General features: G+C 36.4%; 1 protein-coding gene across 1 annotated transcript; it reads right to left on the reverse strand.

The window, feature by feature from the left end:
• Window positions 1-12,159: 12,159 nt before the first annotated feature.
• Window positions 12,160-12,609, reverse strand: LOC137963248 (uncharacterized). The gene has a single exon (XM_068810411.1). It carries the CDS (start codon window positions 12,607-12,609, stop codon window positions 12,160-12,162), a length of 450 nt encoding a protein of 149 aa, XP_068666512.1.
• Between the last annotated feature and the right edge of the window lie 1,113 nt (window positions 12,610-13,722).

The raw sequence follows: 13,722 nt of genomic DNA on the forward strand, positions 1-13,722 counted from the left end.
AGAAGTCAGCATTGGATCTCTTCACTATTATTTTCACTCGATTCAGGTGCATATTCATATCAAGAAGATTTGAAGCAAAAAGGTGTAGAATATGAGACCCAGTTTGCATCTGGCTGTTACTACAGTGTCTAGCATGTTGTAATTTGCATGTCAATTCTTGTGCCCTCTATAAGAATCTGCTTCCCCCATGCAAGTAAAGAGGGAAGTTATTGTTTCTGGTTTTCCAATGAAAAATGTACATAATAAGACATGTATTAATGACCTGATTAGTATGGGAAATAGAATAATAAGAATCTTTTTGAGTATATGTATGCAAGCTCTTTTGTTCTTTTGTCGGATTTAGAGTGATTCATGACCGAGTATAAGAATATGGCTATTTGTCACTGCAGAAAAACATAAATGATAGAAAAATTGCTTTTTTTTTATCAAAATTTTCTTTCTAATGGTAGATAAATTCCCTTTAATCGGTAATTAGTCTAGTCATTTACTATTGAAGCACTAAGAAATTTATTTACTTGAAATTATTTTTTTTCCTTTTTGTGGGATAAATGCTATAAATATATCTGTTTGGCCAAGGCTGTAGACATATATGGCAATCAAATCAGATCATGAGAGATAACAAGAGCAAAGAGGGCGATGGAAGGCAGTTCCCTACGGTCATGCACCCACATACAAAAGATCAACATTATTTCATGGAAGCCAAGTAGTCAATCAGTACACTTTCATTAAAAACAGAAACATAGAGACCTATTATTTGATCTTGAAGACAAAAACCAAATGTGCATTGTACACTGAAAAATCTGTTCATATTGTAGTTAAAAAAAACCTTTAGTACTGGTAGAAAGGAGTGATGTCCCAAGTCTAAACCTCATGCAACAAGAACTACAATGTCTAATTGATATTTTTTAATAAATGGGAAAACATCCAGAAAAATCAATAAATATCAAAATAAAAGATCTACGAGATGTGGCATCCAATTGAATTCTTGGGACAGCATGAACCAATAAGCTATACTTACAGAACTTAGAATTCTTCTATAAAACCATTACTTAACAAAATTTCTGTAAAACCTGTCCTATCAGTGCAAAATTTGGGATAGCCCCTGCTCTTATCCACCTTTGGAAAGGGTAGGAGCCACTGAGAAAATTCTTCGGAAGGAAGACCAAGCCCCGTCTGAGACTGCTGAAACGGATTCATGTAAGAAATCGAAAGATAAGCGATGTTGCTTCATTGAGGCTCCATCTCATTGACGAGCCACAGATTATGCGAGTGATCAACTGTGGGTTGCGTCAAAATTTTCCACTTTCCGGTTTCCACCCCCTCTCGTAAGACGCAACGCAACTCACGGAAGAGGACACGTAGTTTGCCAACGGTGAGGTGACATGCTATTCAGGTCGACCGCCCAAGTGACTTACCTTTTTCCTGCCAAAAATATTTGCAAAATGTATTATATGTGCCAGTTTAAATGTCCCTCGCTCCCTCAATAGTGAGAAACAATGGTAATTGTTCATTGAAAATTTTCACAACAATGAACTCTTATACAAACTACAATGGTAATTGTTCATTGAAAATTTTCAAACGATTCTCATTTTAGCCTTAGTAAGTGAACTCCTTTCTCCACTCAATGTAGGGGTTGTGATCAAGGGCACTACATTTAAGTTTCATTTTTTTGTTGCGACTACTTTACTTCAAAGAAAGATAGTAGTAAATTGATAGCCATCCCCTACAACTTGAATGCAAGCATGCCAATCACCTGCATACAAGCCTTGCCCGTGGGGCTCACCCACGCACCTCACTTACATCCACACCCAAGGGTTGAGTCGGGATTAATTAAATAACCCATTTAATGTAATACATAACTATTTTGATCATAGATAATACCAATTAATTAATGACATTATGTATTTACTAATCAATTAATTACTAATTAAGTAAGAAATAATTAAATACCCGATGATTTGTGCTAATTAATCAACCAAGTGACCTATTTAATGTAATAACTAATCAATTATTTAATAGATCAAGTAGTAATAACTTGCTTATCTTATTAATTAAACACATTTTAGTGATATAATTAACTAATTAATTGATTCAATTAATTTATTTAGTAGGATTAATGGAGTCGATGCGAAGAACCAGAATGACATACTAATCGATGGTAGCTAATACTAGTTAATTAATTGGTAATTAATGCATTCATTAATTAAATAATTACTTGATTATTTGTGTTAATGAACAAACCAATTGACTTATTTAATGTAATAACTAATCAATTATTTAATCGAATAGGTAATAATTACTTAATCATCTAATTAAGTGAACATATTCTTATTACATAACTAACTAATTAACTTGGTTTGTAGGATCAATAGAGTCTGTAAGAACCACAATGACATACTATTTGATGATTGCTAATACTAGTTAATTAAAATAATATATTTAGTAATTAAATAATTATTGGTTAGGTAAGAAAATAATTAAAAACCCATGATTTGTGGTAGTAAATTGACCAATTGACATTTTTAATTTAATAATTAATCAATTATTTAATTGAATAGGTAGTAATTACTTAATTATTTAATTAATTGAACACATTTTAAATATAAAAATTGAACACATTCAAATGGAGTTGGTATGAAGAACCGGAATAATTTACTATTTGGCTGCAATTAATACTAGTTGATTAATTTGTATTTAATACATTTAATTATTGAATAATTACTGATTTGGTAAGAAAATAATCAATTACATGATGATTTGTGGTAGCCAATTGACATATTTAATTCTGTAACTAATCAACTTTTTAATCAAACATGCAGGACTAACTTAATTAACTAATTAATATAACCTATTCTATTTATATAATTAAATAATTATTTGACTATTAATTGATTCAATTAATTTTTTTAGTTTTATTACTTATTTTTTATTTTAATGACTAATTACTTTTTCTCCCATTATTATTTTTTTCTACCTTAATTTTTTATTATTATTTACTTTTTTAATTTTTTTTATTTTCCTTATTTTCCATTTTGTATTTTAAATTTTATTATTTTAGTAGTTTTCCTTTAATCTTTTCTTCTTTAGTTTTTTACATTTGCCCATGTCAACAAAGCTTGTCCAAATGGCGTCACATCAGCATGTCCATTAAGGAAAGAGGAAAGAGAATGGGGAAATGAGGAATTTTAGGTTGTAAAGGATGGGCTGACATGGTGCTATATGGACAAGCTTTACTAATGTGGGAAGTTGATCGATCCTATGTGGATTCCAAAGGTCGAAATCAGATAATTTGCGAAATAAGTTTAAAAAGTCATTATTCAGAAAAATCAAAATTTTAAATCCAATATTAGGGTGCAATTCCTTGAAATATAAAAAATATCATAATAATTCTCCGCAAAATCCTTCTTATGACACGAGTTGCTAATTGGGTGTAATTAGATTGGACAACAACAAAATCCTTCTATAATTTTTGTGAGAAAATTTTACTTTTGTGCAATGGTACCCCACCTACAAAGTAATATTTAATTAATCTATCTAATAATTACAAAAAAATTTAAAGCTACAACAATTCAAAGTAATATTTAATGAATTTCTTCATTTGAATGTTGAAGATTAAAATATAATTTTAGTTATTAAGATTTATGTTTCAATTGCATAATTCTAAACTTTTTTCAAGCGATCCTTTTACTTTTCTCCATAGCACAACAAGGTGCTTCTATAGATGACAAAATTCAAAATATTGACATCATGACTGAAAAACTATCAACTGTGAAATCTCCCGTCAACGAAATATCAAGGAAGGAAAGTAGAGCTCTATGTTTAGCAAGTATTACGTAAAAGGAAACTCTAGGGAAACCAGGATTCCAAATCAGACTAGAACAGGTAGCCTCTTCGGTTTATATATAAGTGAGGTAGGACTTGCTCTCTTCTGCCTTGTGGCATTGCCGGATCATACCATCTTCCTTCAGTCCACGTCTTCCATTCTTGTTGTCGGGTCTTGCTTTGTTTTTGCATCTTGGGGATCGACCTACTACTCTAATATTTTTTTAATGGAGGTCAGCTTGCCTGAAGACATCTCACTTGAAATTTTTTCACGTCTACCCAAGAAATCACAGCTCAAGTGTGAAGCTATTTTAAGGAAATGGCAGAATCTGATCAAGAAAGTTAGCTTCTTTCACTGCCAAATCTATTGACCTTGGCTTTGTCTATCTCAAATTCTACGACTATGGCTTCATATGCGAATGTATGTTCTGCCGCTTGGATGACAAAGGAGCACTCACGCTCCAAGACTCCCTTGTCTTCCCTTCACATCACAACATCAAGCATATGGGTTCTTGCAATGGCGTCATATTCTAGTTCAAGAAAATCCACACCAATCTCAAGCTCAGTGACTATCTCTACAATCCCATTACCAAGCATCTCATGACTCTTCCTCCACTCCCTCCTTTCAGAATGGCCCATGACCCCTTTGATAGTTGTTTCCCTTTTTTTGGTTTAACCCATTATTGGGTAGTTTCGCTTAGATGTAACGATAGTGAGCAATTACAGCTTCTTCCTATTTTGATGGGAAAGAAGGGATTAAGGATTGTACGTTAAATGGGATTTGGTCTAGAAATAGGCCTGAGTTTTCTCCATCAACGGGAGTTTGGATAACCTTTCTCTGCAAATTTCTGGAATTTTATCTACTATGACTGGAGGTATGCATCTTGTGCTTCGACTTTACTTTTCATGAATTTTATATAGCTTTAAAATTCTGGTTGAATCATACCAGAATCTGTCTTCTTGATTACAATTCCATTTTTTTCTGTAAAATATTATCTATGTTTTTATTTTGCCATAAAAAATTAAAAATTTACATGTCATTTTCGATGTTAGAAGGACGTAGACTTACGATGAGGCATTGTGAGCCCCGCGCCTCTTCGATAGCCATTGGTGGCACGTGCGACTGTCAATACATTGTGTACCTGGCGAATCTATAAAATGCCGGCGCTCCCCAGCTAGACAGGGATGTTTCCGAACAGTGTCCCCGGCCAGACAGGATGACTACACTGGTGCGCCAGAGTAGGTTGGGCTCAGTGCGCTGGAGGTGCTGGGAGGTTAGTGGAACTGATGCGCCTGTGGGAAGAAAATGCCCACAGCCAGCCGTCAGCCGTAGTTCAGGTTTGCAAAGGGGAGTCGAACAACTAGGCTCGCTGTGTGCGCTGACGTTCAACCATCGACGTGTTGTGAGTATTTTCTTCCCGACTCCCTGTTGGTCCCATTCTCACTTTCAGTCGCCTGGAGACTGGCAATGCGCACAACTAATTCTCGGTCGAGAGACATTGCTTCGGTGGGTGGCAGTGAGCACCAGATAGTGCATCGTGTAGGAATACTTTAAATAGAATTTTGAAACCATATATGAAATTCATAAACCAAAATCGTACCTCCTGACATGGTGTCAACTTCCAGCGAACAGAGCTTCTTCGGCGAACAGAGCTTCTTTGTCAAACTAAACCCCCTTTTATAGGCTCCTCTCCATCAAAGGAGACAACCAAACGACATGAAACTGAAAGGTCGTTACGGCGACCACCATCAGGGGAAAACCGTCTGACAGATGGGTTACTTAAGTGACGGATCGTGAACCATCTTACACTCTCCCACTTGATCCATACGTCTACTTAATATGTATCATTGATACATTTTCATGAATATTTTCTATAGATATAATATCCTTATACTAAAACAAAGAAGATTAAATTACATGAATCGTGGCGATAAGTCCATTAGAGCAAGTATTACCTTCCACGTATTACAATGCAAATGTCTCCTTTGAATGAGAACCTTATATGACACATTTCTTGATGAATAAACTTGCATAATGCTCATTCAAGATCATCTTATATTGTCATTCTCTAAACTTTATGTATACAACCAAATAAGAGAAGACACAAATGAACTTAATAGAGTTTTTCATTGACAAATTGAGATACAAACAGAAAGGGAATCTCAATTACATAAATTACTTAATAGAATTGAGTCCCATATGTTCAACATGTCCCTTATAAACAGCAGGTGGTAAACCTTTTGTGAACGGACCAACGATCATTAATTCGATACTGATGTGTTCCACAACCATCTTGTTTGCTTTGACATGTTCTCGAATAGCTAAAAACTTTATGTCAATATGTTTACTACGACTTCCGCTTTTATTGTTCTTGGCCAAAAACAGTGTTGTGGAATTGTCGCAATAAATCCTTAATGACGTAGAAATGGTGTCAACAATTTTAAGCCCTAAAATAAAACTCCTCAACCATATAGCCTGTGATGACGCTTCAAAACATGCTACAAACTCTACTTCAGTGATAGAAGTAGAAATCAAAGATTGTTTTGCACATCTCCAAGAAATGGCCCCACCAGGTAATAAGAAGACGTATCTCGATGTCGACTTTCTCGAATCAAGGCAGCTAGCAAAATCAGAGTCTAAATATCCAATCACTTCCAAATGATTAGATCATCCATACATAAGCTTGTAGTCTTTTAGTCCCTGAAGGTATTGCATGACTTTCTTTGCAGCTTTCCATTAGTCCAAATAGGGATTACTTTGATATCTGACCAACATTCCCATTGCATATGCTATGTCAGGTCTTGTGCAAACCTGAGCATACATTAAACTCCCAACTGCCGAAGCATAGGGAATATTTTTCATTTTTTCCCTCTCTAAATTATTCTGTGGACCTTGTTCCAAACTTAATTTGTCACCTTTCACAATAGGTGCAACACCAGATGAGCAATTATTTATACGATATCTCTCTAGAATTTTGTTGATATAGGCTTCTTGAGACTTTCCTAATGTCCATTGGGATTTGTCTCTATCAATCTTTATCCCTATGATATAGACAGCTTTGCCCATATCCTTCATATAAGATTTCAACGAGAGAAATTATTTGACCTCATGAAGTAATCCTAAATCACTTTAAGCAAGTAAAATATCATCTTCATATATGACTAAGAAAATTATTTTGCTCTCACTAACCTTATGGTATATACATTGATCCATGATATTCTCCGTCAACCCAAATGAAGAAATAACTTCATCAAATTTTAAATACCACTGACGGGAGGCTTGTTTTAGTCCATATATAGATTTCTTAAGTCTACAAACCAAGTGATCATTCCCCTCTAAAATGAAACCTTCAAGTTGTTTCATGTAAACCTCTTCTTCTAGGTCTCCATTGAGGAAAACCATTTCTACATCCATTTGATGTAACTCCATATCAAAATGAGCTACTAATGCCATAATTATTCGAAATGAATCCTTCTTTGAAACAAGAGAGAAAGTTTTGTAATAATCAATTCCTTCTTATTGAGTAAATCATTTGGCTACTAGTCTTTCCTTATATCTTTCAATATTACCTAAAGAGTTTTTTTTTTGGTTTTAAAAATCCATTTACAGCCAATGGCCTTCCCCCCTTTAGGCAATTCAATAAGAACCCAGACTTGGTTTTTAGCCATTGAATCCAACTCTTCCTTCATGGCATCATTCCATAATGTGGATTTTTGTCCACTCATGGCCAGTAAAAAAGTAATAGGATCATCTTCAGCACAAATGTCAATATCAGATTCTTGAAAGTACACTTCATAATCTGAAGAGATTGCAGGTTTCCTTACTCGTGAAGATCTTCTTAATGGTACTTCAACATTTTCAGGTTGAGAATGTTGAGTAACCTGATCTATAAGAGTATCCTCATGATAAGATGGTTCTACAATTATTTGTTGTACTCGAATAATCGAATCTTGATGATTTTTATGAACAACAACCAATCTATCCGAAGTTGTAGAAGCAGGTGGAGTACTTTTATGCTCCACAAAAACTAAGTTTCGAGGTTGGCTACTCCCACTAATCTCATCATTCTCAAGGAACCTTGCATTCTTAGATTCGACAATTTTTATCGCACGAGATGGATAGTAAAATATGTATCCCTTAGAATTTTTCGCATAGCCAATGAAATGTCCACTGACTATTCTAAAGTCTAACTTTGTTTCATGTGGATTGTAAAGTTGAACTTCAACTGGATAGTCCCAAACATGTACATGCCTTAAACTAAGTTTCCAACCTTTCCATAACTCGAATGGCGTTTTATGAACTACCTTGGTTGGAACCCTATTGAGCACATAGACTGCAGTTTTGAGAGCTTCACTCCACAAAGATAATGGGAGACCAGAGTTACTAATCATATTCCTCACCATGTCCATTAAGTAAAAAATAATACTTCAATTACAATCTTAATTTCTCATTCACATCATCGGCTTAATTAGCCATTTTACATAATATACAAGGAAAAATTTGAGTGATTAACGGGATTACCCCAATCACTGGATTTACAGAATATTTACATGATTTCTCCTTAAGGGAAGAAATATCAGAGTGAATCTTAACACTCCCCCTCAAGTTGGTGCATAGATATTACTCATGCCCAACTTGTCAAGACTTTTGTTAAAAGCTCGGTACGACACTGCTTTGGTTAGCACATCGGCAAGATTATCCTCAGATCGAACATGAAGGACTTCAATGATTCTTGCTTCTAACTTTTCTTTAATAAAGTGTATATCAACTTTAACATGTTTAGTTCTATCATGCTGGACTGGGTTGTGGGCAATATCGCATGCTGCCTTATTGTCACAATATAATTTCATAGGACTTGTTTGCTCAATATGTAGTTCTTGTATCAGATTTTTGATCCATAATAATTCACATATTGCCTTGGCCATTCCCCTGTATTCGGCTTCAGTTGATGATCTAGCCACCACCTCTTGTTTCCTACTTCTCCAAGTAACCAAATTTCCACCTAAAAATTTAAAGTATCCAGATGTAGACCGTCGATCTTCTATTGACCCAGCCCGAACGACATCGGTATAACCTTCAATTTTCAAGTCACCTCCCTTTTTAAATAAAATTTCTTTCCCTGTAGATGATTTCAAGTAGTGCAGGATACGATTGATGGCATTCATATGTTCTTCACTTGGAGAGTGCATAAATTGGCTAACCACACTTAGTACATAAGCTAAGTCTGGTCTGGTATGTGGAAGATAAATTAACCTCCCAACTAGCCTCTGATAATGCTCCTTGTTAGTAGGGATTTGATCTGAATGTGTTCCCAATTTCAGATTTTCTTCCATAGGAGTACTGACTGGACTACATGTTGTCATACCAGTTTCCTTCAATAAATCCAAAGCATATTTTCGTTAAGATAGAAAAATTCCTTCCTTGGATCTAAACACTTCAATACCAAGAAAATATTTTAAGTAGCCAAGATCTTTCATTTAAAATTCTCTAGTAAGACGACTTTACAATGATTTCTTTTCTTCTGGATCATTCCCAGTTACTATCATATCATCAACATATACAATAAGAGCTGTGATGGCCTCCTTGTTATATTTCAGGAAGAGAGTATGATCTGAGTTGCTTTGCTTGTATCCGATAGATTTCATAAAATTTGTGAACCTTCCAAACCACACCCTCGGGGACTGCTTCAAACCATATAGGGATTTCCTCAGTTTACATACTTGTTTGCATCATTTGTTTTGCATAATACATCCAGGAGGTAATTCCATATATACTTCTTCTTGGAGATCTCCGTGCAAAAATGCATTTTTTACATCAAACTGATATAAGATCCAGTCAAGATTCACAATTAGAGATAGTAGAATCTGAATAGTGTTGATTTTGGCCACTGGTGCGAATGTCTCCATATAATCGATCCCATAGGTTTGAGTATATCCTTTGGCGACAAGCCTTGCTTTGAACCTTTCAATGGTGCCATCGGCTTTATATTTAATGGTAAATACCCACCTGCATCCAACTGGTGTCTTTCCTATAGGTAGGTCAACCACTTCCCATGATGAATTCTTTTGGAGGGACCTCATTTCTTCATTCATGGCTTCTTTCCATTTAGGATATTTCAAGGCTTCCTGCACACTATTAGAAATAGATATAGCAGATAATTGATTCACAAATACTCCATTTGCCTTTGAAAATCTATGATAAGACACAAAATTATGCATGGGATACTGAGATTTAGAGGTGAGAAGAGGTTCATAATTGACTCTAGGTTTTCCTCTTGTGGTTCGATGAGGTAGCACTCTTAGTTGAGTCTCGAAACTTACCTGAGGCTCAGACATGGACTCGGACTCAAAAGGCAATTGATCCTTTGGTACATTATGAAGGGGGGAAGATAGCGGCTGAGACTCTGGTTGCATTACTTCCATCTGGTCTTGTCTTTCTCCATCCTGTGAATCATGCTCATTTGTATCATTTTGATGTCCACAACTGTAATCTGAATATTGACCACTTGTAGTATCCCATATATCCAAATGATGATTAAGGGTCTTCAATTCAATCATTTTCTCCCCCTGTATTGAAGACTTAGGAGTAGAATAATACATATTTTCTTCGTGAAATACCACATCAAGAGTGACATACAATATGCGAGATGGAGGATGATAACAACGATAACCTTTCTGATAGTGACCATAACAAAAAAAACACACTTGAGAGGTCGGGGCTCCAATTTATGTCTCAATGACTTATGGAGGTGAACAAAGGCTACACACCCAAAAACTTTAGGTGGCAGCTTCGGCACATCAGGTGAACTAATGGTTTTATGAAGAAAACTCAAGGTCGTCTTAAATTGTAACACACTCGAGGGTATTCGATTGATAAGGTAAGCTACAGTTGTGATTGTTGCACCCCAGTAACTAGTCGACATATGAGCCTCAAACAAGGAAGCACGAACAATCTCAAGAAGGTGGCGATTCTTTCGCTCTGCAACCCCATTTGCTGAGGGGTGTACGGACAAGTAGTTTGATGAGTGATACCATGATCATCTAGATATTCTTTAAAACTTTGATTCAAAAATTCTCCACCATTGTCACTTTGAAGAGTTCGTATTGTAGAATGATACTGAGTGACTATCATTCTGTGAAATTGTTTGAACAACGTACGAACTTCACTTTTTGACTTTATTAGACAAATCCAAGTCATACGGGTGTGATCATCAATAAAAGAAACAAACCACCGTTTATCACTAAGAGAGGCTATATTTGTTGGACCCCACACATCAGCGTGAATAATCATAAAGGGTGCTGGACTCCTATTCATGCTTATTTGGAATGGAACACGATGGCTTTTCGCCAATTCACATACATCACACTTAAAATCTGAAATAGATAATTTTTCAAAAAGTGTAGGAAACAATTTCTTTAAATAACCTAAGGATGAATGACCCAACCATTTATGCCATAACCAAATGTCAAAATTTGTAGATTTATTCTTCATTAAAAATGCTTGGGCTAACTGATAAAAACTCTCTGGCTGCATATCAAGGTAATAGAGTTTCCCCCTTCTAGTACCATACCCAATTGTCTTCTGAGTTCGAATGTCCTTAAAAACACAAAGGTTAGGCCAAAAAACCACAATACAATGCAGAGTATGAGTTATTTGAGTAACTGATAATAGATTATGATTGAGGGTTGGAACAACTAATAGTGAATCAAGACTCAGATTTTCAGTGGGAGTGATTGAACCTTCTCCAATAACATGAGATGGAGTACCATTTGTTGTAGATACGATATGTTGTGCAGATGGTTTCATACTTTTAACATGATGATTGTCAAAGGTCATATGATCAGTAGCACCAGAATCAATTATCCATTCACTATTCTACTAGAAGCGGAAGTATTAAGAACCTTACCAGATGTAGCGATTAAGACTGATGCATCCTCAGTTGTGTGAGAGGTGGAAGGTTCTCGTACAACAACGGAAGCATGATTATTTGATTTGGAGTTCCGTTTGTGAGGCGCTTTGGTAGGATCCCACCATTTTGGATACCCGTTAAGTTCATAACATCGTGACTTTGTATGCCCAGTCTCACCACAGTGAGTACAAATGCGCTCTGGTTTGGTTGCTCCAACCTCATAGCCACGATTCTGAAATCCTAATGTTCGATTTTGATCACGGTTAGGACCAATTGGTCGAGCTAGCATTAGATGTCTCAACACGATCAACTTCAATATTTAAAGTGGTTCTACGAATAGAGTCACGAGAACAGAGTCACGACGTTCATAAGCATAGGCTTCTTCAAGATCCAATATCGGGTCTTTTCTGAGAATTTCACCATGGACTTATTCGAATTCTGCATTCAATCCGTTTAAGAAAATATGAACACGCAATCTTTCAATGGACTTTCTATAAGCGATAACATCATCAAGATCTTTCATTATAATCCTGTCACGATGATCAAGTTCTTGAAAATTTTTCACAAGATCACCATAATATGTTGATAAAGGGCGACCAGTCTGTTTGGTGGAGAAAGCTCTCTGATTCAATGAAAATAATTGTGATTCATCTGACCCATCATAGAAAGCTTTTTCCAGAGCATTCCATATTTCGCATGCGGTACGCAGCCGAATATAGCACTTCATAATATCTGGTGACATAGAGGTTAACAACCACCCCTTGACTTTTTGATTTTCAGCGTCCCATTTCGCATAGGAGGCATCCGTTTCTTGTGGAAATGGTGTTTTTTCCCTAATATATTCGAGCTTTTCTTGTCCCGCAATTTGCATCTCCATGATCTGGGACCATACATCATAGTTGACTTCGATAAGAGTGACGCTGGTTGTAAAACCAGAGGTTTTGGATTGCACATGAATAATCAGTGTTGATTACTTCAACATGATGAAATAGAAGATCGGTAGATTGGTGATGATCACCCAAAAATACTGGTCCGGTCTATTTTCTGTTACCTGGTTTGACCGGTTTGGGTCTCAGATTGTGGTCTGGTCCTCTTTCTGAATAATTTTTTTTTCGGTCGGGTCCAGTCCGAAAAAAATGGAGGTGGGTATCTGTTTTCGGTCCCGTCCGAAAAGTGGTCCAGGTCTCTGTTTTCGGTCCGGTTCAAAAAAAAAAATCTCGTGACCGTCCAGAAAAAATGCAGGACCTAAGTTAACGGAAGATGAATTTTTTGCGTACCTTGGTCTTCTTCGTTGACGGTGCGGCTTCTTCGTTGTTAGCGACGTTCGGACTAGCGGTATGCTAGGAGGCCAAGCGGTGGCTCGGATTCAGTCTTCGGCGTCGTCCCGACGGTCAACCGGAGTGGGGCGACGACGGAGATAAATCGAGCAGCTCTTCGTCTTTTGTGTCGGTGACGCTAGTGCCAATCGCTGGAAGGTGGTTTGGCAGCGGTTCGTCGACAGATTTTGGGAGTTCGGTGGCGGCGGTTTTGTGTTACAGCGACGACTGAAGAGAACCTCAAATAGCGTCTTCTTCGTTCACGGAGCAGACCTGCTCTGTTTTTTCTTTCTCGGCGATAGAGTTGCAACTCTATTTTTCGGCTAAGTGAGAGACGACGGGAATCAAGTACCCAAGTTGAAAAAATATCATTTGATCTCTGGGATCAATTAGATCGCTTATCTTTTATGTTTATAAAGTCTCACATTGGGAAAACTATCCATGGATTAATCCTTGATTTTGCCAAAGCAAAAGAATATCTTCAAACTATTCATGATCAGTTTGAGACTTCTGACAAAACGTTAGTGTTGGAAGATAGGGCCCAAGTCGACACAACCAAGGAAGACTCACATATCCAAGTGTACTAGAAGATGGGCCCAAACCCATGAGATAATGAAAAACCCATGCATCTAAGATATATTGAAGACAGGTTCAAGGGCCACAGATCAAGGAGA

This window comes from Aristolochia californica, unplaced genomic scaffold (assembly GCF_029961685.1).
Source record: "Aristolochia californica isolate CCGP_79_NKW_82.1479 unplaced genomic scaffold, dmAriCali1.0.hap1 SCAF_4, whole genome shotgun sequence".
NCBI lineage: Eukaryota > Viridiplantae > Streptophyta > Magnoliopsida > Piperales > Aristolochiaceae > Aristolochia > Aristolochia californica.